Source organism: Corvus kubaryi, unplaced genomic scaffold (genome assembly GCF_017639235.1).
Source record: "Corvus kubaryi isolate FWS band 111438036 unplaced genomic scaffold, C.kubaryi_AGA036_p1.0 68, whole genome shotgun sequence".
Taxonomy (NCBI): domain Eukaryota; kingdom Metazoa; phylum Chordata; class Aves; order Passeriformes; family Corvidae; genus Corvus; species Corvus kubaryi.
Genome location: NW_024582056.1, coordinates 11,636,679 through 11,661,921, shown reverse-complemented (window position 1 = coordinate 11,661,921; position 25,243 = coordinate 11,636,679). Strand labels below are relative to the sequence as shown.

The following is a 25,243-nucleotide window of genomic DNA, read 5'->3' as shown; positions in this document are numbered from 1 at the left end:
CATCACTGCCCTCCTCCAGAAAGTGACTGGAAGAGATTCGTGTCTGGCTCATAATTTTCCTAACACCACTGACTGAAACCACACAGATCTGTCCTTTCTACCACAATCCTCCTCTAGGAAGTACCCTGCTCCCTTTGTCCATGATGTCGTACTGTCTGTTACTGCGTTTTATCCCACTTTTCCCTCTTTCTGAGCGTCAAAATCATGAACTTTTCTTAAATGACATTGGACTCTGCTTCAGTACAAACTTTTCCTTCTGGCACATGCTAGCAAGCATTTTAATGATCGTGCACCTACCTTACTGACAGCTGGACATACTGAACTTTTTTCAATTATCAAAGTCGTATAAAATAGTTAAGTAACTTAATTTTACAGCATAATCCTTTCTCTTCTCCTACTTAAATCCTTGAATATCCCAAATTAGTCAAAATAATAGCTTCCCTTCTTCTCCATTAAGAAACATTCTCCTTGGGCTATCTATCTAACCCTGGAGGCTCTCTGTTTGACTGCCAGGGTTCACTACCAACGCAGAAAGGGGCCAGCCAGGGATGGCTGTGCCCAGGGGGAGGCTGCTGGGCAGACCCATGCAGACCCATGAATCAGGGCCACTTCTTTCCAACAGAGCTGCACAGAGCTGGGCCTGGGCCTGCTCCAGGTTGCAGCTCCCACCACTACACACCTGGTTCTGGACCTGGGCATGGACCTGGGCCCGCACTGCTTCCCACAGGTTGATATTCTGCCCTCAGCATCATCCCCACGGCCCCACTGGGCTATCCCAGGGCTGGGACTGACCCTGGTTGCTTCCTATTGACAATGCAGCTCCCTGGTTATAACCCTCTCAGGCTTTTCTGAGGCTCAAGGGCACCACACTCAACCTATTCTGAATAAATGAAGAAAAAAACCCACAGAGACTTCTTGATCAAACACACTCTATCCAATCTCATTTTCTATTTATTTCCTTCAAAACGTACTACAAAAATATACTTCTACCTAATGGAACTGTGGCTACTGGGTTTATATCTCCCTTCACTCCTTTTAAGTATAGATGATATGTTTGGACTCTCCCATGACACTTTGCCACTTCTGACTTGTTACCAATATTGTTTTAATATTTGAAATTCAAACTATCCAGTCACCCAAAAGAAAAAAGACAATTACAATTGAGACTAACTCAAGAGCGTAAAGTCTCTTATTACTTTGCTTAAGTATCCCGGAGACAGGTAAAATATTCAATTTCAACTAAATGTAGTTCTAAATTGAAGTCTAACAGGGCTAATCATTACATGTACTTTCATATACGTACCATATGCTTGCATTTTTTTAAGGAGTTTTTCCATGTTGATATCCAAATTACTTTCTATGAAATGCTTTATGAAATTGTTTTGAAGTGCTTCCTAAAACGAAAAGTGATAGATGTTACCTCAAGTTTACCTTCTCTAAATATACAAAATATACATATGCATTAATGTTCAGTTCCATTACCAAGATTTCCTGCATAACACTGGAGAAGTCATTTAGCCTCTCCATGTCTTCGGTCTTTCCCTCTTAACAGGTTAACACCACACCTTTCAAATAAATGGCAGGGGGTGGGAAAGGGATTTAGGAGAGGTCACAGGGGAAGACACAAGAATGCCTTTTTTATTTTATAGTCAATATTTCCCTCATCAGTTTTTTTAATCAGTTTCACATTTTGCTGGCAAATATAAGCAATGAACAAACAAGTACCAAAACCATGTTATTTCCCTTGTTGTTCAGTGATACTGGAGTGATACTGGAGATAGTGAGGCAACATTGCTTTTAATTATTTTTACATCAGAAGTTTCTCAGCATCAGGCTATAGGTTCATAACCTAAAGCTAATCTGCCTCTTTTTCAGCTGTTTTTAAACCTGAAGTCAGATATATGTGTGGTTTTACGTGTATAGAAATACTGTCTAGATCACACAGCAAAAAGTTGGAAAATAGATAGATTTCCCACAGCTCACCAACCTGCAGTCGTGAAACTGTGAGAACATTTCCACTGGTTTTGAAGACCTCAGACATCCTAAGCCATGTCTCAGAATAAGTCTTCAAGTTTTCCACAAAACCAAAAGTGAAATTAGCCTGGGAAAAAGAATGCAGGGAAACAAATGAAGTGAAACATGCACAGTAAATCTTAAGAAACAGAAAAAACTGGTACACTTTAGATCTTCTGCAACTCCTTTCCATTTCATTTGGATAAACAGCAGTAAGAATACCCGTTCTCTTCTTTTTTTTTTACTTAAGAAATTAAAAGCATCTTTTTCAATACCAAGCAAACCAAAGTTTTCCTGTGCTCTGCATGTTTTCCACCTGAAGTATCATAAAGACTTCTTTATTTTATAGTGTCTCTTTCACAGAGAGTACCATGGGGGTGCTTCAGAAAGACAGAAAAAGAAATACAGTTAGGACATATTCAAAAGAAAGCCTTTCAGTTGTGGGTCTTTTATTCAAACTAGTTCGACTGAATACATAATAAAAATGAAATTTGGAAGAACAGCTTGGACAATAAATTCAACTGATCAATAAATCTGTTTCAAAATACTCTCACAGGGAAAGACTTGAGTAAAGCAAAACATTTTCTGTCCCAGTCAAACATAGGTTACAATTTCTCTCTTAGCAAACAAGCGGAATTTTTTTTTTTCCAGCCTGTTTTAAACAGCTCACAAGTATACTCAAGACTAGAAAATATTGTGGCATCTTTTTGTTTAAATTGCTGTTATCAGTCACAGGAGTGCATTTAAGAACAATCCAGCATGGTTGTTATGGTAAAAATTGTTGACATTTTCCAGCAAAGAGTGTCTGCAGTGAGTTGTAAACTCTAGTTTGGGACCACACTTTTTGCAATAATTCCCATTGAAAGTATAAAATTTCTGCCATAGTATTTTAAGTGCCTTTTTCAAAATCCCACTCTTAGCACAACATGAAAAAACAACTTCTGGTGGCTCTTTTTTCCTCTTTATAACACAGAAGGCCCCAAAGAGACCTTACATGTAATTTTGTTTCCCTGAAAAACATTACACATTTAATTTCTATGAGAATCCCTATTCCACTTCAAAGAATGGAATTCATTAAGGTTAAAGAGAAAGTGATCCTAAATGTTAAACTAAATCTGCTGTCAAATAGACTAAACAAGTTCTTCCCATCAGAAGCAACACAGAAACCTCATGGATTGAAACCCACAAACCAGGCATGATGGTGACAAGATGAAGGAGACCAGGAAGGCTGCAAGGGTAGCAAGCAGCCAGTCTCAGAGATTGCTTTCTCCCTAGGACAGAGCAACCACAGGTCACACCAGAACACAAGGAGATCAAACTTTCAGACACCACTAGAAACTACTGTATCAAGCAGCTTGTAAGATTTGGGCTCTGTAGATCTTAGTGCTTCTTGACTTGATTCTGAGCAGCACAAAGGAATAATTTTTGTGCTGAAATTGCTTTCAAAGAGCTACAGTAACTATAATGTGTTTGTATTCAACTGCCTTACACAAGAAACTAAAAAAACAGCAGCAGCATGGATTTTTGGAAAAGGTGAACTTTCTGTAATGTAAACACTTATTTCAAAGAAATTAAAAGCAGCAAAGTGGTTAAGTTGTGTGCAGGAGGTACAGAGTTTAAGGCACCATAGAGGAAACTGAACAAATACCTACTGCTTATCAAAAAAAGATTTGAGGAAGACCACATATATATATACACACAATACAAAGCAGGAAGCCACTAGAAAACTTCCTTTCAAAGGAAGGTTACATCCAAATAAGAAAAAAAAACCCAAAACCTTAGGCAAAAAAAAGCAAAATGAGGAGTTAGTTTAAAAGTGTTTTTTGCTTTTTCATTCATGACAGCAGGCATTTGGGAAGTTCCTGAGTCAGAAGCCTTCCACATGCAGAACACTTTGGACAATCTGTCTCTAATCAGAGCAGCAGTAAAAAATAAACGTGCACAGTAAAACTTAAAAAAAACTTAACACAAAAAAAACTTAAGCACAACTTAAAAAAAATTGACAATAAGTAATTTCCAGGAAAAGATAATGTCCAGTGAAGAATTTCAAAAGCACTCGAGGATTAAATAGCTGAACTACTCAGTGTAGTGTAACCTCCTGATTAAAACTCCCTTGTCATGAGGGAAGTGGAAAATAACAAATGCAAAAATATGTGTAAAGATGCTAGGGGAACCAGAGGATTGCAGACTAATAATTCTGAAATCTAAGTAAGTTTTAAATTTTTTTATACTAATAATAAATTAAAATAAAGCGTAGTAGTAAATAGAGAATATAAATAATTACAGCTGGGAGATAAAACCACAAAATATTAAAATAGAAGGTGCCGCAGTCTGAAGTGGAATAAAAAGCAAGTGAGGAAGAAGTGCTTGATGCAGAACTCACCAAAGGAACAATAAATACTAGGAATTCATATAACCTGAAAAGCAAGTGGACAAATTATAGTGGTAAAGTCCTGGCAAGCCTGACCCCAAAGTTTTTGGAAACAGCAGAAGGTTCTTCTAACATGAGTGCTGAATATAAGATCAACTCTGAGAATCTTCTGAAATAGGAAATACTTCATAAGATCAGTTCATCAGTGGCAAAAAAGTTTTGTGAAGGCAAAGATCAAAGACGTCACATGTGGCCTCTGAGTTCCTGGATGCCATAGGGCACTGAACTGTTTTACCCTCAGTCATCACCACAGCCTGTTTCTGTGACTATCACCATTACTCCACACAGTAGAACTGCTGCCGTCTCTGAAACTCGAACCCAGCAACCTCACAATTTATCGAAGAAAGGTCAATTACACAGTCTCAAATTTAATAGTCCATGTGGAAATCTTAGAGAATATGTTAGAGTATACAAACATCAGTGTTCTTCAAAGCTGTAATCTGCTACTTCTTTCTTCTAGTAAATAGATGACATGTAGCCACACACTCTGAAGGAAACTAGAACTGTTCCAATTTCAGTAGGAGATCAGGCTTGTAAAGGCTACAGGGTTGGGGTTTAGTAGCCACGTTTGAGACACTGGGGACAATATTTTGAATTTAAACTTTTGTTTCTGTTCAAGGAACAGCTGGAAGATTTTTGTAATAAAACCAGAGAAGAAAATTTCCCACTACTTTCATATTTACACATAAACAGATCCCCATTCATAACTGCTTGTTAGATTTGCAGGACTGGGAAGAGGGGAAAGAGTGTATTTATACAGATTTCTGAATAAGCTGGTGGAACTTCTGTGAGCCTGAGAATATATAATGAGAATGAGAGCTTCTACCAGGATCTTCTTATTGTTCCAGAGCATTAAACCCCACCCCAAAAAAAAATCCCAATCAGCCAACCAACAAACCAACAAATCCAAAAAACCAACCCACAAGCTAACTTCTTCCTGAACTGTATTACTCAGTCCAGATTTCACTAAAGGTCTATGGGGGAACATACTGTGTGTGAAGATATTCATCTTTCTTACAGATGCTTTTAAGAATGGAGGTTTGGCATATTAATTGGCAAAATAATGGGGAAATGTTTTAAGTGCTGTATTCTAAATGTCATTGTAACACAGAATATAATTTCAAAAAGATAAGTAATATTTATCATTTCTTACAACTCGTCTTTGTAGAATTTCCATCTATAAACATCAAGAGCAGCTTCATTTCTAACTGACTAAAAATTTTAAATTAATCATACTGTACTCCAGAGTGATAACCTGTTCCTCAAATTAAGTTATTTAACTGCAAAATATGAAATCACTCAATATCTTTTTTCCAATTCAGAACAGAAACTATAAAGTTATCTATTATCTGCTATCTAGAATGGGGTTTTGGACTTAGTTTTTTACTATTTTTTAGAACACAAATCAGAATACCACAAAGTTTTCCATTTACAGAGAATATCGTTACCATCGTATTTAAAGTTACTATGGTCTTTTTGTGTACCACTTATAAGCAGCAATTGTTTTTGTCCAGATTTTAAATTAATCCAAATTGTCATTCTTGCAATAACTAATATTGCAGGGTAAAAGCCATATATTTAGATCAATGCAAAATTTGCAGAGAAATCTAAAACAAGTCATAAACCCTTCTCTTACAGAAGTGCCTCTAATCTAGGCATGAAGAAACATGTCACTGTCAATAATCACACTCAAGACAGAATAGCAGCCATAACAGAACTGCAGAGACAGTAAAACTCTTGAATACCATCATCAGCATCCACACATACAGCACCTCAGTTATGACTGGTCACTCAGATACTGGTGTTAGAAACAATCAGGAAGGATGAACTGAAGATTTCTTCTTTTTTTTTTTTTAATTCAGCTCAGTGACTCCCTAAGAACAGGCTTTTTTCCCTGGAGCATCCCTTCCCCAGGTCTCTATGATGCCCCATTACAGTTCCCATTTCCCATAAGAAAATGTTGAAGGCAAAAGCTTGCCAAGAATACTTGCACCCTACACCTTGATTCAGTATGATTCCCATGACACTTTTGCTAATGTGTTCCATTTAATCTTTCTATTCATGGTTTAAAGGACTTTGGGCAAAATTCTGCTTTTCACACTGAGTTGGAACCACTGTAACAAGTAGGATAAAAGTTAAGAGAAGCATTAAGTTTAAAGTGGGAAACAGGTGAGACCTCAGGGGGCAGGTTGGATCTATGTTTCTGAAAGGTGATTATCCAATTGCTTCTTCCTACCCTGGAAGAAGCGGACCTTTAAAACCAAGTACAAAGACAAAATCAATACACAGAAATAGTGGGGTTTTTTGATACTCACCTTCTCCATCACCAGGTTAATCATGTTGATGTTTGAATTGTACAGTATCTTCCCATGTAATAAAGGTTTCAGGAAAGTCCATAGCAAAGCCCCATTAGGAGCCTGCAAAATCTCCTGATAAAGCTTCAAGCAAAAAGGAGCTGCAAAAACAAAGACAGGCTCGAATTTAAGATGGACAACACAGGTGAGATTGGAATTTTTTTATTCAAAGAAAAGCTTGAGTCTTATTTTAGAGTCTACCACAGCACCATGCCAAATACTGTTGCCAGTATTTTGCTAACAACATCATCCAACTACCACTAAACAATCAGTATAGGCCCCTACAGAAATTCTTTAACCACAGTCTATGATAGTGTTGAGGATGAAGAACTCTAAACACTGAACAGGAAAAAAAAATCAGAAGCCAGAGCTCCTTGCATTTCTGAAAAGCAGCCTGTGAATCCCATCTATCCTAAAATCATATTAGTGCCTGTTAGAGCAGAAGGACATATGTGAACCTTCTTCCCACAAAATTGAATTTAGAGGGAAGAATTAAAAGAAAAAAATCTCCTTCCACACCTGCCATTGTTCTTCAGCTTTGGGTTCCTATATAAGAAAGAAGTAGGAATATACAAAATCCTTCACAAATACTGACTTTTCTTTTTGTATAATCTTATAAAAACCTACCAAAAAGGCAGGCAAAAAATTTTCAGGACACTTAACTTCTTGATTTGAAACATCTAATCAATTGTCTTTTCCATTCTTTAATAAAAACCCGTATTCCTACATCACATGGGGCTATTAATACATTAGGGTGTATGTCCTTCAGAACTAGGATCTAAGGAACAGTTTCAAAGGTATCCCACTGCATTTGTACTCATGTAAAGGCAATCAGTTTCCTATTAGAAACATGCAGATTTTTATGCCCAGCTGATGTTTTGGGGGGGTTTTATTATTTCTTACAAGTGGTATCAAAGTATCCCATTTCTAGTGCTCTGAAGAAATACTAAATAATGTCATTAACTCCTCAAGGAAGACAAATCCTTTTACATAATGGAAAACTAGGCCAAAACTATTTAAACTCCTGAAAGAAAGTGAAAGAAAGATGTGTCAGAAATATTTCATTAAGAAAGGCCAGTTCTTTACCCAAATTTTTGCTTTCTTAAATTAAACAATCATTACTAAAAACAATCATTGCTAAACAATAGCAAAGAATAATGAGGCTACAAGTTGGCCGGTCAGAAATGTCAATAGGCTAAAGGACACTGAAGACCTGCTACTCTGGCTTTGCTGTGAACTTCAGAAAGTCACTAGGAAGTGTTGGTATACAAAAAATACATACAAGTTAATCACTGTGAAGGGGTATGAATCAAGTTTCTGCGGCCTCAATTTTTTTTTCCATTGCCCCATGCAGAAATTTGTAAAGTATGGGCAACAGTATTAATTCACTCATGGGAATGTAGGAAATAACGGATGCCTTAAATATTTCAGAGTCCTGTGGTAAAAGGTCTCACAGCACACCAGAGTTGTGACAACTCTGAAAAAAAAAGAAAAGAACTCTGGAAAAAAAAGATCAAGAAACAGTGCTTCTGGCCTAAACAGCTTTTAAAGAGACAAAGTTCCAAACAATCTTTCTAATCAGCCATCCAGCTGACTTCAATCTTCCAGTAGGAAAGAAAAACAGAGCTGCCTGCTTAGCATTACATCCCACACATGCAAGTGAGAAGGCCAAAACAGAGCTCTGGCTCCCTCCCAAGGATCCCAGCCAAGCCTGGAGCAACTTTGGGCTGTAGAAACCAATAGATGATGGAGGCATCCCTAGTGACACTCTATCACTGTAGTCTTCTCTTGCACAGGGCCACCTGAGGCACTAACAAGGTCATTAACAATACTAAAATTAATCAGGGTAAGTCAAATGTGTATTGAGGAAAGGGACCAAAGGTGAAAGTGAGTGCTAAGGGATTTTTCTGAGCACTTGACAAAGAGAATAGGAATATCAACCATTAAAAAACTCGTTCTATCCAGAAGGTTTGCATATTTTACTGCTCAATAATTACCACAGCTTTGTGTTTACAGAAGAAGGGAAAACAGCAATATATTCTCAATCTGGTATCTCAAAGATATGTTTTTAATACCAAGTGCTGTAAAACTGTTAATAAAAATGTCTCAAAGAAAGGAATACTCTTAATTATTTGCAAAGATAGAAAAAAACCAGAATCACTTCTGTCTCACCCACAATTATCTCATAGCCACTAAATTTTTATTGATCAGCATCTTGTGCTGAAGTTAACTGAGTCAGTATCAACTGAGACATCAATGGGTATATAAACATTTCCATTTAAGTGGGAAAAACGTCTCTTAACTCTGAATGCATACTGCAACTTGTGATTGATGTTTTTCTTACTTGAGTTTTCAGGAATGCCATATTTTGCCATATTGTCCTCCAAAAGTCCCATGATTCTGGGCATGTCTATGAAAAGGTTTGCATTGCTGAAAAATGAAGATTCTTCTTTACACACTGCCTTGATTACAGACTCCAGGGATCCAACAGCTGAACTTCTGAACTGCCCACCTTGTAAAAGCTAGAACAAATGGACAAAAATACAGATGAATCGAAGTTGCTTTAAGTAGCTTCAAGGAGTAGCCCTGGTGTTCTGTCAATATTGACATCTAAGGAGATTGACAAAATTAGGCTGTTGAAACAGCCCATAAGGATGAGGGCCTGGTGTGCTCATTTCTGTTCTTCTGATCACCATTATTACGGGGAAAGGTAACGTAGTATTAATTGTCAGGATACTCAATGAAAGGCAGTAGCACAATGTACTACACTAAAACTTGAAAAATACTGTGTAGCAGTTAGGCAGAAAAGGAATGAAAACATCAAGACAACTGGACTGCAGATACCCTGATTCCAGTTTTCACAAAATGTGCTCTTCTGGTAGATTATTCCTGTGTCACAAAGGCAGAAGAAATAACGAAAACAGTTTAGTTATGAATGTTTGCAGTGAAGACAGTTGCTAATAAGAAAAAAAATTATTCAGATGCACATGCCCTAAAAGCCTATTTTTCAAGTACATCTTTTAACTTGTTAGATGAGCTTGCAGTTTTTGCACGTCTTGAGTCATACGAGCATTTATTATTGCCATTTGTTCATGACTAGCATACTTCTAATGAGGAGAGAGAGCAATCTGCCTGCTTTTATGGCTTAAGCACCATCATTCACCACATTCAAAAAGAAAGAAGAACAACAATAGTCTCATCCTCTGTGCAGCTCCCCTTTTCAGATAATGTGCTCAGTTGTAAGTGATATCTCACAGAAGGCTGTACAGGTGCACAGCTCTAAGAGGACACAACTGCAAGGCATCGTGCTGCTGTGGGACAACTGAAGAGTGCACTGGCTTGCCTGATACTCATTACTATTGCAGATGCTTGTCAAGAAATGCATAACTAGACTATCAGACATCATTTGAAGACTCCACAACTGGCAAATAGAAAAAACACTGTGATATGTCAAACACAAACATTCGGCACTGAAAAAAATTAGCATTTTATTGTCGGAATTTTTTTAAAGAGAAGAGTCAATTTTCAAAGTAGTACAGCACTTTACATAAAGACATAATCACAGACAGTTTAGAAATTGCGCTGTTAGAAACAGTTTATCCTGATCAATGCATTTACTGAAGTGCCAGGTGCTTCTTTAGCAATCCTGGAGGAATATTAGAAAGTGTCGTTTAAACCTCAGTGTTAGCTGCTCCCAAAATCTTACTTTTAGCTTACATTTTCAGCACACAGCATAGTAAATAAATAATAACCATATTTCATAATACAATCATCCACAGCCCTTGAATGAATCTGCTGGCATGGACTTCACTGGAGAAATAAACTTTATTTATGCACAATGCTGTATAAAATTGGTTATGAATCTTTATTTGTGACTATTTTCACTAGAGGGATAAATGAGGCTTATTTCAGTCAAAGAGCACAAACTTGCTAATTAATTCCAGTTCAAATTAAAATAACTTGAAATTCAAATAATGAATATTTATGCAGTAAACTGCCACTAACAGGCTGGATCTACTTACTGTATTTCAATTAAATATCCACTGACTCGAAAAGATATGTTTCTTAAAATTTGGCTTTGATAAAGTATGAGAAATATATAACAAAAAAAAAGTTATCTTTGATCGAGTTGTTCTAGTTTAAACTATGTAAAGTAGGGCTGTAATCAAGACTGATGAATCCAAACAACCAACCTCCTACAAACAAAGTAATCAGTCAAGCAAGCCACTGTAGCAAATTCATGGAAAAGGAAGGCTGGTATGGAAGATTAAAAGGTTATCTGGAACTGGATTTTCAAATGAAGGCAAAAAGCTCATAGCCTAGGAGCTTCTGACCTAACTGAACAGCTGTATGCCTAAAAAAATATTATGGATAAAAATAAATTCACATGGAATAGAAGTACCAGCTACCTAAAAAAAGAAACTTAAAAGTCATACTGGGCTACAGCTTGCACATAAAACTAAAATACATTCAGAATCATTACATTAGAGAGAAAGAAAGAGAAAAAATAATGCAATTTTCCTGGAAAACTACAAGGAGGTTAAAGATATTTCAAAATTTAATGCAACCAGAAGGCTAAAGGAAACAAATTCAGAGAAATAGATATTCCTAAGTCTGGGAAAAAATGTAAACAGGTCAAAGTCTTTTTTGTCCTGAAATTGACAGAATCAGGGGGGTAGCAGCAAAACTGCTGATTTGATTGAACAGTTTTTCAGAAGCCTATCAAATTTAGATGGCACCATCTGAAAAGTAGAAAAGTCATATATATTCAGGAAGGAGTAGTATAATGATCCAGGAAATAATGGATATCTGATTCTGATGTTTATTAGGGTAAGGTACACTGTAAATTTTAAAGTGGAGAACATTAAAGACAAAAAATATTTGAGAAGTAGAATTTAATGCATTCTCAAATTATCATTCCTGACCAACAAAACATATTTACATGGGAGAACAATTCCTTTCTTCCCAAAAAAGATACATGCTGTCTCAAATTCAGGTGAACTCTAACAACCAATTAATGTTCTTGCTCTAGAAAATATTAATCAGCATTGATCCCACTGCTGATTAGTAGTGGCAGATAAAAAATGGCATTAAGAAAATATTGCAGGGAGCCTGTTAACAGGAAAGAAAGCACTGGACTACAGAGAAGTCATTAGTGTTATTCCTGTGAGCCCTGAAAGAAGCAAATTGCCTAAATTTGCCTATCATTTAATACCAGAAGGCATTGCAGGAGAAAAGAAGATCAGAATGCAATATGGCAAGAAACCAATTACCTAATTCAAATCAAATTGAATAGAAAGATAACCAGTGCAGAATGTTATTTATCAACTGAAATCAAGAGATGTTGCTATAAAATGGAGGTCACCTGAGTATATCACTCATCCTCGATCATGTAAGAGACAAAAATGTGTGCAGTTTATGATAAAGCTGAATGCAAGTTTAGGAAAGTCATTTTAGTAGGTATAGACAAGAATGAGCAGGTTACAAGATTCATCAGTCATAATTCCCCTCAAAGACTGTACACATTTCTTCTTCCAAACCCAGCATGCAAAAACGATGCTAGGCTGTCTTAGGCAACTGAGAGCCTGTTATAAAATAAAAAAACTAAAGCAAAAAACAAATACTAAAATAAGTCTATTCAACCTATCAAAACAGAGGACTGTGATTGGTTTTCTGCAAACATATGGGCAGGGCAGAGAAGTTAAAAATGTTACAGAACATTTTTGATACAAGAATAAATATAGTAGCCACAAATAAACCTAAGTCAGAATTTTATACATTTATAACCCAGACTGTTCTGCAATGATAGGTTCAACAGAGAATTTGTTCAAGTTAGTGGAAGGATTACAGAGTGAGGCCACCACTCACAATTAACAGCATTCAGCAACTCAGGGAGTCCCCTGCAGCTTATCTATTGATGAGTGACAAGCATCCAAAAAATTAGGTATGAAAACATAAGCAAATAATTTCAAACAGCAAAAACAAGTAAAAGTCATTACTGAAATCAGCAATGTTTTTCCTCAGGGAGTTACCCATTCACTCTGTGTTTTCAACAGTAGAATGTGGCTCCATATTCCAATTACTGCTGATGGATAGATATTGAGTTTTTACATCATCTTTTATTACAATATGTATAGCTTTTCAATTCAACTTCACATTTTACAGATATATTAAAATTATTTCTTTCCTTTCACTTTTCCTTTTAGACAGAAATCCCTGTACATAGCTGACAATTACTTTATTTCTTCTTTCATTATAGAAGTAATTATTTTTTTAGTCAACTTCGAAATTGACAATATGTCTTTCTGATGAAGGTCCACATATTTTTACCTTAAAAACATTTACATTCTTTATCTGAAAATCTTTCTATGTGTTTGAACTACTTTGCTCTTAGTTATCATGAAAACAAAAATCCAGAAGGATGGACTCCTTTGGAAGCAGAAGAAAACATTTAAGGACAGAGGTGTATAAGCAATATCTGCACTTCAGTGGAGCACTTATTCAATAGCACAAGTTTGGCCACCATAGAAAAGAAGCAAAAAATAATCAATAACTAAAATTATTATTGGAAAGTATAAAAAAATCGAGTTAAACATGAAAAAAAAAGGACACACTTTTACTAGTCTTCGAAATTTAAAAAAGTTACAGAGACAGAAGAGCCCTTGAAATCAAAAATGTAATTTATTAACAAAAGAAATAGGCACTGATTATTTTAATCCTCTACAAATTATTAGGTGATCAAAAAACCCCAGCAAATTCACAAGAAAAAGGGATTTAGCGAAACATTAGAAAATGAAGATTGTGTCAAAAAAAGGTTAGACCTCAAAAAGAACAAAAGTGCCAAGGTTAAATCTATGGTGTATTACAGGATAATAGGAGTGGCCATCGAGCAAAGCTTAAAACTGTGAGCAGATGGCCCTCTGCTGTTCCATTTGTTCCTTTGCAAACTTTTTTTAACAGCACCTTTTGAGACGTTCTTCTATCAAATAAGGAACTTTGGGAGTTCAGTCCGAAAAGAATATTTCATTTGCTGGAAGGAAAGTTTAAGGAAAGCAGGAAAGATGAAAGTACCTGATGAAAGGCACCGTTCATTGCAGCAGCCACCCCAAAAAGAGAGGCTCAAAACCAAAACTGATAGATGCACCAGAACAGCATTTTTCAACATGTCTCTATCACACAGATTAGAAGATCTTCAAAACGATATCACTAAGGCAAATAGTACTTAAGGCAGTTTTTACTCTGTACTCTAGCAATAAGCCAGATTGCACCGTTTACCCCTGTGGGATCTTTTAGAGGTTTGCAATTTTAAACCAGATTCAATCCTCAAGTTTCCACAAAGGACAGCAAACCCAGAAGGTAATGCCGTGGGGGTCAGCAGGTCTTCCTATGGAATCAGAACCTGCTTAGAAACAGAAATCTTTCTGATGATTCATTTAACACTAGATTCACCACGGTGCTGGCTGTGTAGGTGTGCATACACCTGCCCTTCAAGGCAGGGACAAAAGAGATACCCTCACTCACACCTCACGCCACTTTTTTTCTTTTTTTTTTGAATGTCTGCCAAGCAGAACTATTGCACAAACCCTTTAGGTGACACAAACAGAAACACGTGGTAGATACAAGAACTGCATATTCTGTCTTGAAATCATATCCTTTAAAAAAAGCTAAGCTATTTCTTGTAAACAAAATAATAGTCTGCTCATAAAAATACCCCATGCAAACGCTGTTAGCAGAAAAGACCTGGCTAGCTATCTCCAAGTCACAGATAATAGACCATAATGTTAGTCAGTTGACAAACACTGAAGTAACTTAGACTATGATCTCATAAGTTAACAAAAAACCCCCGACATATCAATAGTCTCAGAATTACCAGACTGCTCGAAAGAGACCAAATGTATCTTGTTAGGGTTTATGGATTCTTCTCTAAGTTCCCAACTTTCTAGGAAATCATTTCTATTAGTGTGCCTCCTTACTAAGCACATATCCCTACCAAATCACCTCGGAATGGGAATTAATTTTGCATATTGAAATCCTACCCATACCTGCTGCAATGTGGAGATGTCGAGCACACCAATATTTTGAATTCCTTGGAGGAACACTGGAAGTTTTTCCATGACATGGTGGACTTTATTGAGAAGTGAACTGATACTAGAAACCACATCCAGTAGCATATTTAACACATTGCCTATCTCAGCTGGTATCTGGACCTTGGAAAAGAAGGAAAAAAATCACCACAGTAAATTCCAGTTAGAAACAAATGCTAACCTTTCAATGAAACATTCAAAATTATTCATCTTTATTCTAAAACTGATTATATAATGTTCCTACAAACCGTGTTAAACAAAACTCCTTTTGCTATAACTCCCCAGTTGCTCTCAGATTAAGCTGAAGAGAAGCTCTCTGTAATGTAATGTTAGAACTGGCTTATGACAAATCATGAATTAATATGCAGAGGACATGTTTACACTTGCCGAGTTGAAGAGAGCTCTCCAACCCAAGATGCTAATAGGATCTGCAACATTCTATCCCCTTAGAATTAACTGTAAATGGAAACTTTTCCTTCACCAGTTTAAGGATGTTCAATGCAACAATTTCATATTTTTAAAATAATTTATAAGTTAAATTAAATCTAGAAAGCACTTTTATTGCTTAATATGACTCCTAAAGTAACTAACTTTCCTGACACACTCTTCCTGCCTTTGAATTTTTCATACCCAAAATAACTGTGTGCATTTTATTACCTACTTGACCTAAGTTCAATTGGCTGTTTGCTATTTCCACCATGCAAATTCATCATTATGGATTTTCTCTCAGTTCCCTTTGCTTTTGTGGATTAGTTAGATGAAACAATAATATAAACTGATTCATTGTTACCTGCCTATGCAAAATAATAAAACCACTACAATCTCACTATATAGTTTCAGTTCTTCCTCTGATTATCTTTACTTTATCTACCTCTGTCTTCGTACTATAATGTCTGTGCTTGATTTTCTTCTCAGCCTTCATCTGCTTTTACTTATTATTACTTTATTATTTTTTATAATAGTAAAAAAAAAAAAAATTAAGATTTGAAAATCACCTATAAAAAAAAATCTAATTTGGCTAAAAAGTAGCAGAATTTCCATTATCATTTAGGATGAGCTGACAACATTTTTTATTCTTTGCTAGGACTTGATTAGGTTTCTGTAGAGTTCAGCAGAAACACACATCAGAACAAGAACTGGTTTATTTTCTTCTATTTTTTTTCCTTCTAGGTTTGCAAATAATTCAGGAAGTAAAAACCTTTTCTTTTCCCTCTGGTATCTTTACCTATTCTGGGAAATTGTCTTCTTTTAAGATTCTATGTCTAACCTGTGTAACTGAGCATGCAGCATCCAGAATAGAACCAGACATCTACGGCTTTAGAAAAAATTATTCTTCCTCACAATGTTATAACTATATATAAGCTATTCATGCTTACATTTATCTTCTGTCAATCAATTACCCCCAAAAGAACTGAAATGTCTTCTAACTATCCCATTCAGTAATTCTGTCCTTACAGATAAAACCATTATCTCGCTGAATACTCATACTAGATCCCAGATTATCTACAATTGTACAGTTAATACAGTTGTGCTACAGACTTTTGCATCCACAGTGCAAATTCTTCCTGGAAAATAGCTTTGTCATTCTTGTGATGTGAGCTCCTATACTGGTTTTAGTTCAAACGTTGTCAGATCAGTCTTCCACTCTTACAAATAATAAAGTGACTAATTGCATGAACGTCAAACTCTGCTAAAGAATAATTTTATTATGTCTTCGACTTCCTGTGTTCTCTGTAAAGCTTTCATAATTAACTCCTCAGTGATGATTTTCATGGGGAAGCAAGAAATTGAATGCAGTAGCATCTATCAGCCCCATTCTTCAACTGTTGTATTCTGGGGAACTAAATAAAGACAAAAAATGCCATATGTCCACTGTTTGCTTTCATGGAGAAAGAATACATGAAGAAATAGTAGAACTATTAATCTATCTCTCTGTATGTTTAATACTACCTTCAAAAGAAAACATCCTACCTTGTAAATGATGTGACGTACATTCAAATTTTGTATAATCAATACAAACGTGGTATACAAGTCCAGTGCTGGTAAAGAACATAATTCTTCTGCTACCAGGGAACTCCTACTGTTTTCAGGCAGCTTTAGCAGCAGGCTAAGTACTTCTTCATCACATCTTCCAGTTAAAGCTACCACAAAGGCACTGTAAAGGACCTATCACAATATATAAGTATTAAATTTTTTTTCTCCCTGAAATGCATCACCTTTTTTTATAGTCAATAAAGTGAAAATTTGTGTCACAGTAACATGACAATTTGCAGGCACAGACAGACCTGAAATAATAAACCGTACAGCTTTATATCAGATTGGTGTGTTCTTACTTTAGACTCCATGTGCATATAAAAAGATGAAGTGTATTTCTTACAAGGATTTGCTTTCATTTTTCACAGATCAATCATTCATTCTTGAGCATTCATACCATAAGCAGGCATATTTACAATGCTGAATATACTCCTTCTATCAGATATGCACCTCTGCTGCAGAAACACCTGAAGATCAAAATCTAGGGATATGAATCACTAAAATCAAACAACGTGGTCCTTCCTTCTTTCAAAGAACACACCAATTTAACACTTGGGGATGCCTATTTGGCACAACGTCCATTCTGAGCCAGCTCACATTTCTCAGTTAAACACTGCTTTAAAGTGTTATTTAATAGCAGATGAAGGCACAAATGCCTAAACAGACCGTGGGTGAGACTATAATAAAACCATCTTGGATAATGGCAAGTGCTCAAAGTCCAGGTATCTCAGGAGTTCTTAGCTACGCATTCTCAACAAGTCCAGAAAATTACAAGTTTTTGTAGGAGACTGTAGGAGCCAAAATACAGGGCTCCGTTGTACTGCTTAGGACAGGACCTGTCTCTACTGCCTCCACTGAATGCATCTCTTGCTGGTTAAGAGTACCCAGTCAGGGAGAGGATCTGCAAGATAGTCAGGATATGCAATTGAACTCCTTAATTTCTCTGAGCATTTTATTTTCCAATTTCATAACTTGACTTTTTGATTTTTATTCTGGAACAGAATTTTGCCTTTTTGATGCTAAAAGATTTCCTATATTTCTAAATATTCTTTTTTTTTCTGTGCATTCAAGGAACAGAATATCAACATAATTCTGTGAGCAGAGCACGATGATACTGATTTGGACTTCTTTCTGGGGAGGAAATTTGACTGAGACACAATTTGAAATTTAATTCCTTGTGCCTCGCATGAATATCACCATTTCAGTGCAGTTTTAAACCATTCTGTGTTTTACCGCGTAAGATCCTCTGAACTTTCCTTGCAGCTTTCTGAGTACCAGAGCTAACCCAAACTCCTACATTCAGTAAATAAATGCTTATAGTCTTCCAGTTACAGGTTTTAAGCCATTTCAAATCACTTCACCACATGGAAATGAGCATGGACAGCACATAACATCAAGGCAGAAATTATAAGTACAGTAAGCACAAAAAATTCCCAGGCTTACTCTTACTATTCCAGAGACAAGCACAGTAGTAGTATATAATCACAGAAATATAGGGCTACAATGGGCCTATAGCTACCATTAAGGTTATTAGAAAGTGGCTTTATAGACAATAAACATAATAGGAATACCTAAAATATAGCTCTAAAAAGTACTTGTGCAGCTTTCCTAATCAGTAAGAGACATAGGCTTTCTAATGCTCTAGTTGGACTGGGGGACAATTAAAGCACCAAGCAAACAAACAATTCTGTATAGTTATTCAAATGTGAGACGTGTGTATATATCTAAGCTCTACATATGGTTGGCAAAAAGTAGGGATGGAAAGTAATTTTACAATTCAGCCAATTAGCATTGTTATTCCAAAGCATCAAAGGTGCACTGAATCCCATTTAACTGAATTGCTTTCAGATTACTTCTCTCATTACCATTTAGTAGTATCACAATAACAAGCTAACAATAAAGGCAGTCACACTGCCGCAGAAGCAGAAGAACAAATCATCTATAAGTAGTTATGATGGTCTGAACCGACTTTTTAATGCTGCACTTTTCACAGAGATCTTGCGATGGTTTCTGCAAGTGGAGCATCACTGACACCCAGTGGCTGCTTGACTGAGCTGATCGGTTTGCACCAAGTGTACCCTCAGCTCTTAACAGTCGTACTGACACTCGCCACAGAGACAACCTGTCAGTCACGTGGCATTTCTCATGATTTTGACTGATCACTGGGATCACAGAAACAGCAATGGTAACACACAGCCTTTCACGCAGAAAACTTAAAATACTCAAGAGTAAACAACTCAAAGTGAAAGTAAAGCAAGACAGTGGTAAGATAATGTAAGAAGAGTGAGGAACACACACAGGAATTTTTAAAAAATTGCGTAAGAAAACTCTATACTGCAAGGACCAGAGGTTGTAATGTACAAAATGATATCTCCAGAAACCCCCATCTTTTCTACAATACCAAGACAGAGAAGCCCCAATTCTGTGACAGCGCAAGAGGGTAAAACTTTGCTGAAAGTAATGAAGCAGTGCCACTTAAACCAGAGGAATAGTGCTATAAATTGATCTCTTAATGCATCACATTATTATTTTAAAGTCCTAAAACTCACAAAGTATATCACATGGAAGTGATAAGTGAAAATATAAGATTCCACACAAGCAACATGGCTTGTTTTGCTTCAGCTGGCACATCATGCTATAGGTTGATCCATTAATCTGACACTTTTTGATCTTTTACCTCTGAATGAGAGACACTGGCTTCCAAGAGGGTATTGACAGTTTCTTCAGAAATATTGACAGAAGAACCAATGTCCAGCCTCAACTGAGTAATATTCTGCACAAAATCTTTGACTTTCACATCTGGAAGAGAAGGAAAATAGTACTAACAGCTTTGCTAACCAGTTTGCTTAATTAAATTTCCTACAGATTGTATCCTTTTCGTTCAATTCACTGTGAGTGACAATACTGCCTTGTCAATAGTCTCCATAAACAGTGTCCCTTTGAATTTAAAAGAACAAAGAAGCAATTATTGTTCTACAAAATTACACAACAGGGACTAATAAAAGTGAAGAAAAGTGGAACCCACCATTCACGAGATTAAAATTGCTGAGGAAAGCTGCCGCTGGATTTTCCGGCAATTGTAGCTCCAAATTTTCAGTCACCCTGGAATGACAGCCTTAGTTTCACAAGTTATCAGAACTAGGCCATTGGCAATTCGATGTATAAAGACTAACACAAATAGGAAAAGAGACACTAAATGTGACAATAGGGTCCCATCACGCTCTGTGTGCACACACTGAGCATGCAGCCAGCACCTCTAAAGACCTTCTCTTGCTGTATTTATATGGTGCAGTGGTCATCATACTTCATGCCTAAATGAGACTGCATATGTAGAGATACACATGTATATCTCTCTCTATATATATATGTAGAGATACAGAGAGTCCCACAATGGCTAAGGGCTCTAGCAAACAGTAGCTTATGAAGAAAGACAGGTCTAGCAATATCTCACTTCCATGTTTCTTACTGAACACACATTTTTAAAACCTAGGGATACAAATCACTGCAGTTCAGGATGAAAAAAGTCTATCTAATTATAATTTAAGTAATAAAGAGTATGCACACATCAGATATGATTTTCTCTTTGAAACTGGACATGAGCTCATGGTCCTTAGGAGCAGCATCTAGGCTCAAGTTCTTCTGTATTATTACTGCAATTCACAGACAGCATTCAAGCCCATTATGAAAACAATCCAACAGATGAACTAGTATAGCAACAATTATAACAATGTCTACTTCTAGCTGACGGCAAGTTTGAAATACTCTGTAGTAGCAGCTTTACTTAAAATCTAATGGTTTTCCTCCAGCAAATAGCAACTATCAGAAATCATCTGGAGTTCAATCCCATCCATTTACAAACACCATACTGTGTTTCTGACTCTTTGAACTGCTGAACTGATCTGAATGCTTACTATTTTGCAAAAAGATGTTCAGCTATTGAGAGGACAAGCCATATCAAAAGAAATATTAAAAAAAAATTAAATATCAAAACTTTGACCTAACTGAAGTCACAGGAAATTGAAAATTTTCTTAATTGTGATACAAAGCATTCAGCTGGTAGAGCAGCAAGATCTGCTGCAAGTGCTCAGCAAAAAATGTAAGGGCTTTTAGAAATATTCAGAATTTTTCTAAAGTACTTAACTAATTTGTACATTTTATCCACTCAGTTTTCAGTTAAATGAACAAAGCTTAAAAAGACAGTATTTCTCCTGTAATTACTTAATTTAGAACACAGACATATGTACAGAATAACATCACTAATGATGAAGAACCATTTGGAGTACCAAAATGTAAAAGGCTTTACATTTGCAGTCGTCTCTGGATGTTTCCCAACATTAGCTGGCATTCACAGCTGTCACTGCTGGTATTCTGCAGGGCTCCCACAAAGCTCTCCAAAGTATTGGAAAGCTTTTGGTTTATATGTGCCATACTCTCACAATCCCCCTTGTTGAAAGCAGGCCAATATCTTCCAACATTCTGCAAAATACAGTGATCCCATGGTTAGTAAATTCATGAGACTGTGCTACACCTTGAAGTAGCAACTCTTGGCAACAAGATGATTCATATTTTCAAATGAGAATACGGGTAAGGTAATACTCTCTTACTCATCATATGATTAATTGAAACTGGATGAAAAGTTTTCAAGAATCAAGGAATTTTCAAATATTTGAGTTTGGGAAAAAATCAAATTGGGAATTTGAACTAGCCTGTCAAGGAGATTCATCCACTAACAGAAATGTCAACGTTTTTTTAATTTCTTTTGAAATGAAATTAGTTTTTCTTTTTTATTTTTTATTTTAGGCTGACAAATTTTATCTTTTTCCAAAAAAAATTGTTTTGAACAACATCAGTTTCTATTCAACAAAGCGAAATATCTGGATACTCATATCCAAAGTTTTTCATGCATTATGCTCTGCATAGTATGCACTTTCATATTTTCTCCTGAATATTTACATTTTTGATGTTATGAGGCTTTTTTAATATTTGCAGAAGTAGGTCATAGAAGTGTGGTGACTACAGAAATGCATTTGGTCTGCAACAGTCTGCTTTGAGATATGAGTGAGGCCACTTGTCATCTGTTTACTTTAACACATTGCTGTTCATATCAGGAAAATGTCCAGGTAGACAAAGCAGCAGAGTTATTTAAAGAGAAGGCAAATTCTATACTAAAAATCATGACTTTGGTATTTTGTCTGTGTGCACAAATGTGTGTCCTATCCAAAGGTCTGCTTCCAACTCGAGGAGTCTCTATATGCCAAATATTACTCTCACCTGCTGGCAATTTCATGTTAAAGGAAAACAGACTGAACCTAGCTGGTAATCACAACTGCCTTTTTAGCTGGAATTAGTCTGTCCAAGAAGTTTATTTGTATCTAGTTTAATTTCATAAACGTTCCTGTGAAGATTTAAAGTATAAATGTACTATAACTCATTAAATTAACAGTATGACAAAATATAAAGAAATTAAAAATGGGCTGGTGTTTGATATTGACTGACAATCCAATTATTCTAGTTATAGGAATTCTAATAATTCTAAATCATACTAACTTGTAAAGCTCCCCAATATTTATTTTTTCTGGGTATCTCTGTCAAAATCATCAGAGCCATACCTATATAAACCTCAGTTTTGTACAGCCACTGTGGGGACTTGTCATTCAGGCAGTGGGGAAAAAAAGGAAACTTTCATTAGTATCCAAAGTTTAATGCATGTTGCAAAGTACACTTGTAGGTGAGGGAATCATTCAGACCTGATAATGATCTTGAACCACAGCAATCCCTTCAAAGACTGTGAGAAGCAAGTGACTCGTTAATCCATCTTTACACTTTGTAATGGCACAGAAAATATTGCTAAATACAGTGGGTTCTTCTGTAAGAGAAAATGTCCAGATTTAATCAGATTGAAAAAAACAATTTGGAATCAAATTAAAAGTGAGCCAACTAAAAAGGCAGAGAAAAGTTTTTAAAAGCAAGGAAAGTCTGATGTACTAAGGCACAGAGACATAGTTCTACCTAAATTTATGTATCATTTCAGATGACAAGAAAGGCTGGGTTGATCCAATTTCAGTTACTCTTCTCCATTACACTTTCCTGATAAATAATAAGAACATCCATTTCTATTTGCTCTTCATGAGCAAGAAGCATAACTTTGAGAAGCTGAGTATATTAACCACATCTACCTTTCCCTTGGGCAGGCTCCCCTGATGCTATTTCCCTGTAGAAACACCAGAGTGTTACCAACCCTCCAGTGAGCAGTAACTTTCAAACCCAAACTACAAGGGGAAGAAAACAGCATTACATAAGCATTTTCCATATCTTGGGATAATGAACCCATATAGGGTGATAGTACTATCCCCCGGTCATCCATGATGCCAGGTCCTACCCAAGCTTGCAGCCTCCATATCCTTGGAAAAAACCTCCTTTCTGCTGTCTGTAGTGGGTTTGTACGTGGGATAGTAGTGAAGGAGTTTGACTTGACTGCTGAATTCTCATTCAGTATCAAGGTAATTTTTTCAACAATGTTGTTTTTTTCCTTATGTTTGGTTTTTAAGTCAAGTAGGAAGAATAATAAACATTAAGCACTGCTTCTAAAACAAGCAAACCTTCATCTTGCTCATAGAAGTAATACAATACAATTCATCAAATCAAACCAAATCAAGCAGTTTCCATCTTTTCTCATTAGGTTTCATAATGTTTTCTGTAACAAATGAAACATTATGAAACATTCCCACAACCAGAGTACTGAAACGAGAATGACAAAAACTTCGTTTCCTAATCTCAGTTCTCTCAATAAATAGACTGCTCTTCAGAGGTCAAGGACAGAAGCCAGGCACCTGGCTACACAATTTCAGTAGCACTTATTCTAGTTCAACATTGCTACTGTTTTACTCTTTGGAAATACATCCATCACAGGAGAGTGGAGAAGACAGTCAGAATTGGGTTGTAGTCACATCTTACATGCTCTTTGGAAATTAATTTGGTATAAGACACTATAGATCTCATCCCTTGCTCTAGAATGGCAGGTTAATGACTCCTAATTGCTCTTTGCAAACAAATCTGGGCATAGTTGGCTAAAATACAAGGTTGGAAAAGCACTGGCTTTTGTTTTCCAGAGAAAATTTAATATGAAATTATACTCAGGTCAATATAGAGCCTTTCTTAAAGTGCACATCTTGAGATCATATACATAAGGAATAAAACAAAGTAAAACATTAAAATATGAACAATTTTTTGAAGGTGAAGTTTTTCAGCTACAGGAAGCCAATTCACAGTCGCAACACAGCCAGGAGTGGGAGATGTTACTACCTTTAAATACTTGCCCCATTTTTCCTTACTGTCAGCTACACACTGCCCTATGGCAAGTCTGTCTCATTAAAAAAACCCCTGTGACTTGATCCAGCTCACTAGCTGAAGAGGAGCAGCAAGATCTGCTTTCACTGGGATTTTAAATCAACAGGAACACTCCCGAAAGAAACCATCCCTTTTTATGACCTGCATCAGATATTTCCCTGTGCCTTTCTTGATTTAATTTCCAGGCATCAGTATGCTTGTCTTGCTTGGCATCACCCAAGTTACCTTATTTGTACAAAGGTTTGCTTAGAGTAAAGCCTTAACAGCACTAACACATATGATGACTCAAAGTCACTGCTGTGATAACCAACCTGAAAAGATTTTGAGAATATTCAAAATGGTAAATTGCAATTTCTGTAATAGTATGACACTATCAGGGTATAAACGTTCCTGAAGAATCTTGCAGATTTTAAATGCTCTGTAGAAACATCAATAAGAAAGCATTATTTCCATTACAAGGGTACCACAGAAAAATTTCACAAGTGACAATGCACAAATGCAGTCTTCAATGAACCACACAAGGATTTCAATTTTAACAGTTATTACATTTGTTTGAACTATTTCAAAATCAGAATACAGTACTTCCATAGTAAAAAAGTACCCTCAGAGTGCTAGAAAGTACCTTCACAAAATAAGCAAAATCATAATAGCTTCAGAAATACTGAGAGCCCACAGAATATGCTGACTTAATGGCAAAGAGCAGAATACTCCAAATCTCTGATAATCAGCATGGAGGGAAAATAAACCACTTTCCTAGTATTTCGATATTTTTCAACAGAGTAGGTTAATACTTGATCCTGATGGACAATGGTTTCATGTATTTGCATAAAATTAATCATAAAAGTCAAAATACCACATCAGAGCATGAACTTCACAAGGCCATTTTTCAGCTGGGTTATGACAGTAGGACCAGTAGCTCCACCAGCAAGATACCCTAGAGCTGTTTGGAGCAATCAGCTTGTGGGCTCATTCAATATTGC

General features: G+C 36.2%; 1 protein-coding gene across 1 annotated transcript in view; it reads right to left on the bottom strand.

Moving 5' to 3' along the window:
- ABCA13 (ATP binding cassette subfamily A member 13) overlaps window positions 1–25,243 on the bottom strand; it is a 179,713-nt gene that overhangs the window by 123,271 nt on the left and 31,199 nt on the right. Inside the window, exons 12-22 of the mRNA XM_042048864.1 lie at window positions 24,575–24,681; window positions 22,664–22,782; window positions 21,220–21,392; window positions 19,942–20,018; window positions 19,594–19,715; window positions 16,854–17,048; window positions 14,841–15,005; window positions 9,143–9,320; window positions 6,760–6,899; window positions 1,988–2,101; window positions 1,304–1,394 (exon numbers count right to left, since the gene is read on the bottom strand). Coding sequence (XP_041904798.1) covers window positions 1,304–1,394; window positions 1,988–2,101; window positions 6,760–6,899; window positions 9,143–9,320; window positions 14,841–15,005; window positions 16,854–17,048; window positions 19,594–19,715; window positions 19,942–20,018; window positions 21,220–21,392; window positions 22,664–22,782; window positions 24,575–24,681 — 1,481 coding nt within the window. The remainder of the gene's footprint in view (window positions 1–1,303; window positions 1,395–1,987; window positions 2,102–6,759; window positions 6,900–9,142; window positions 9,321–14,840; window positions 15,006–16,853; window positions 17,049–19,593; window positions 19,716–19,941; window positions 20,019–21,219; window positions 21,393–22,663; window positions 22,783–24,574; window positions 24,682–25,243) is intronic.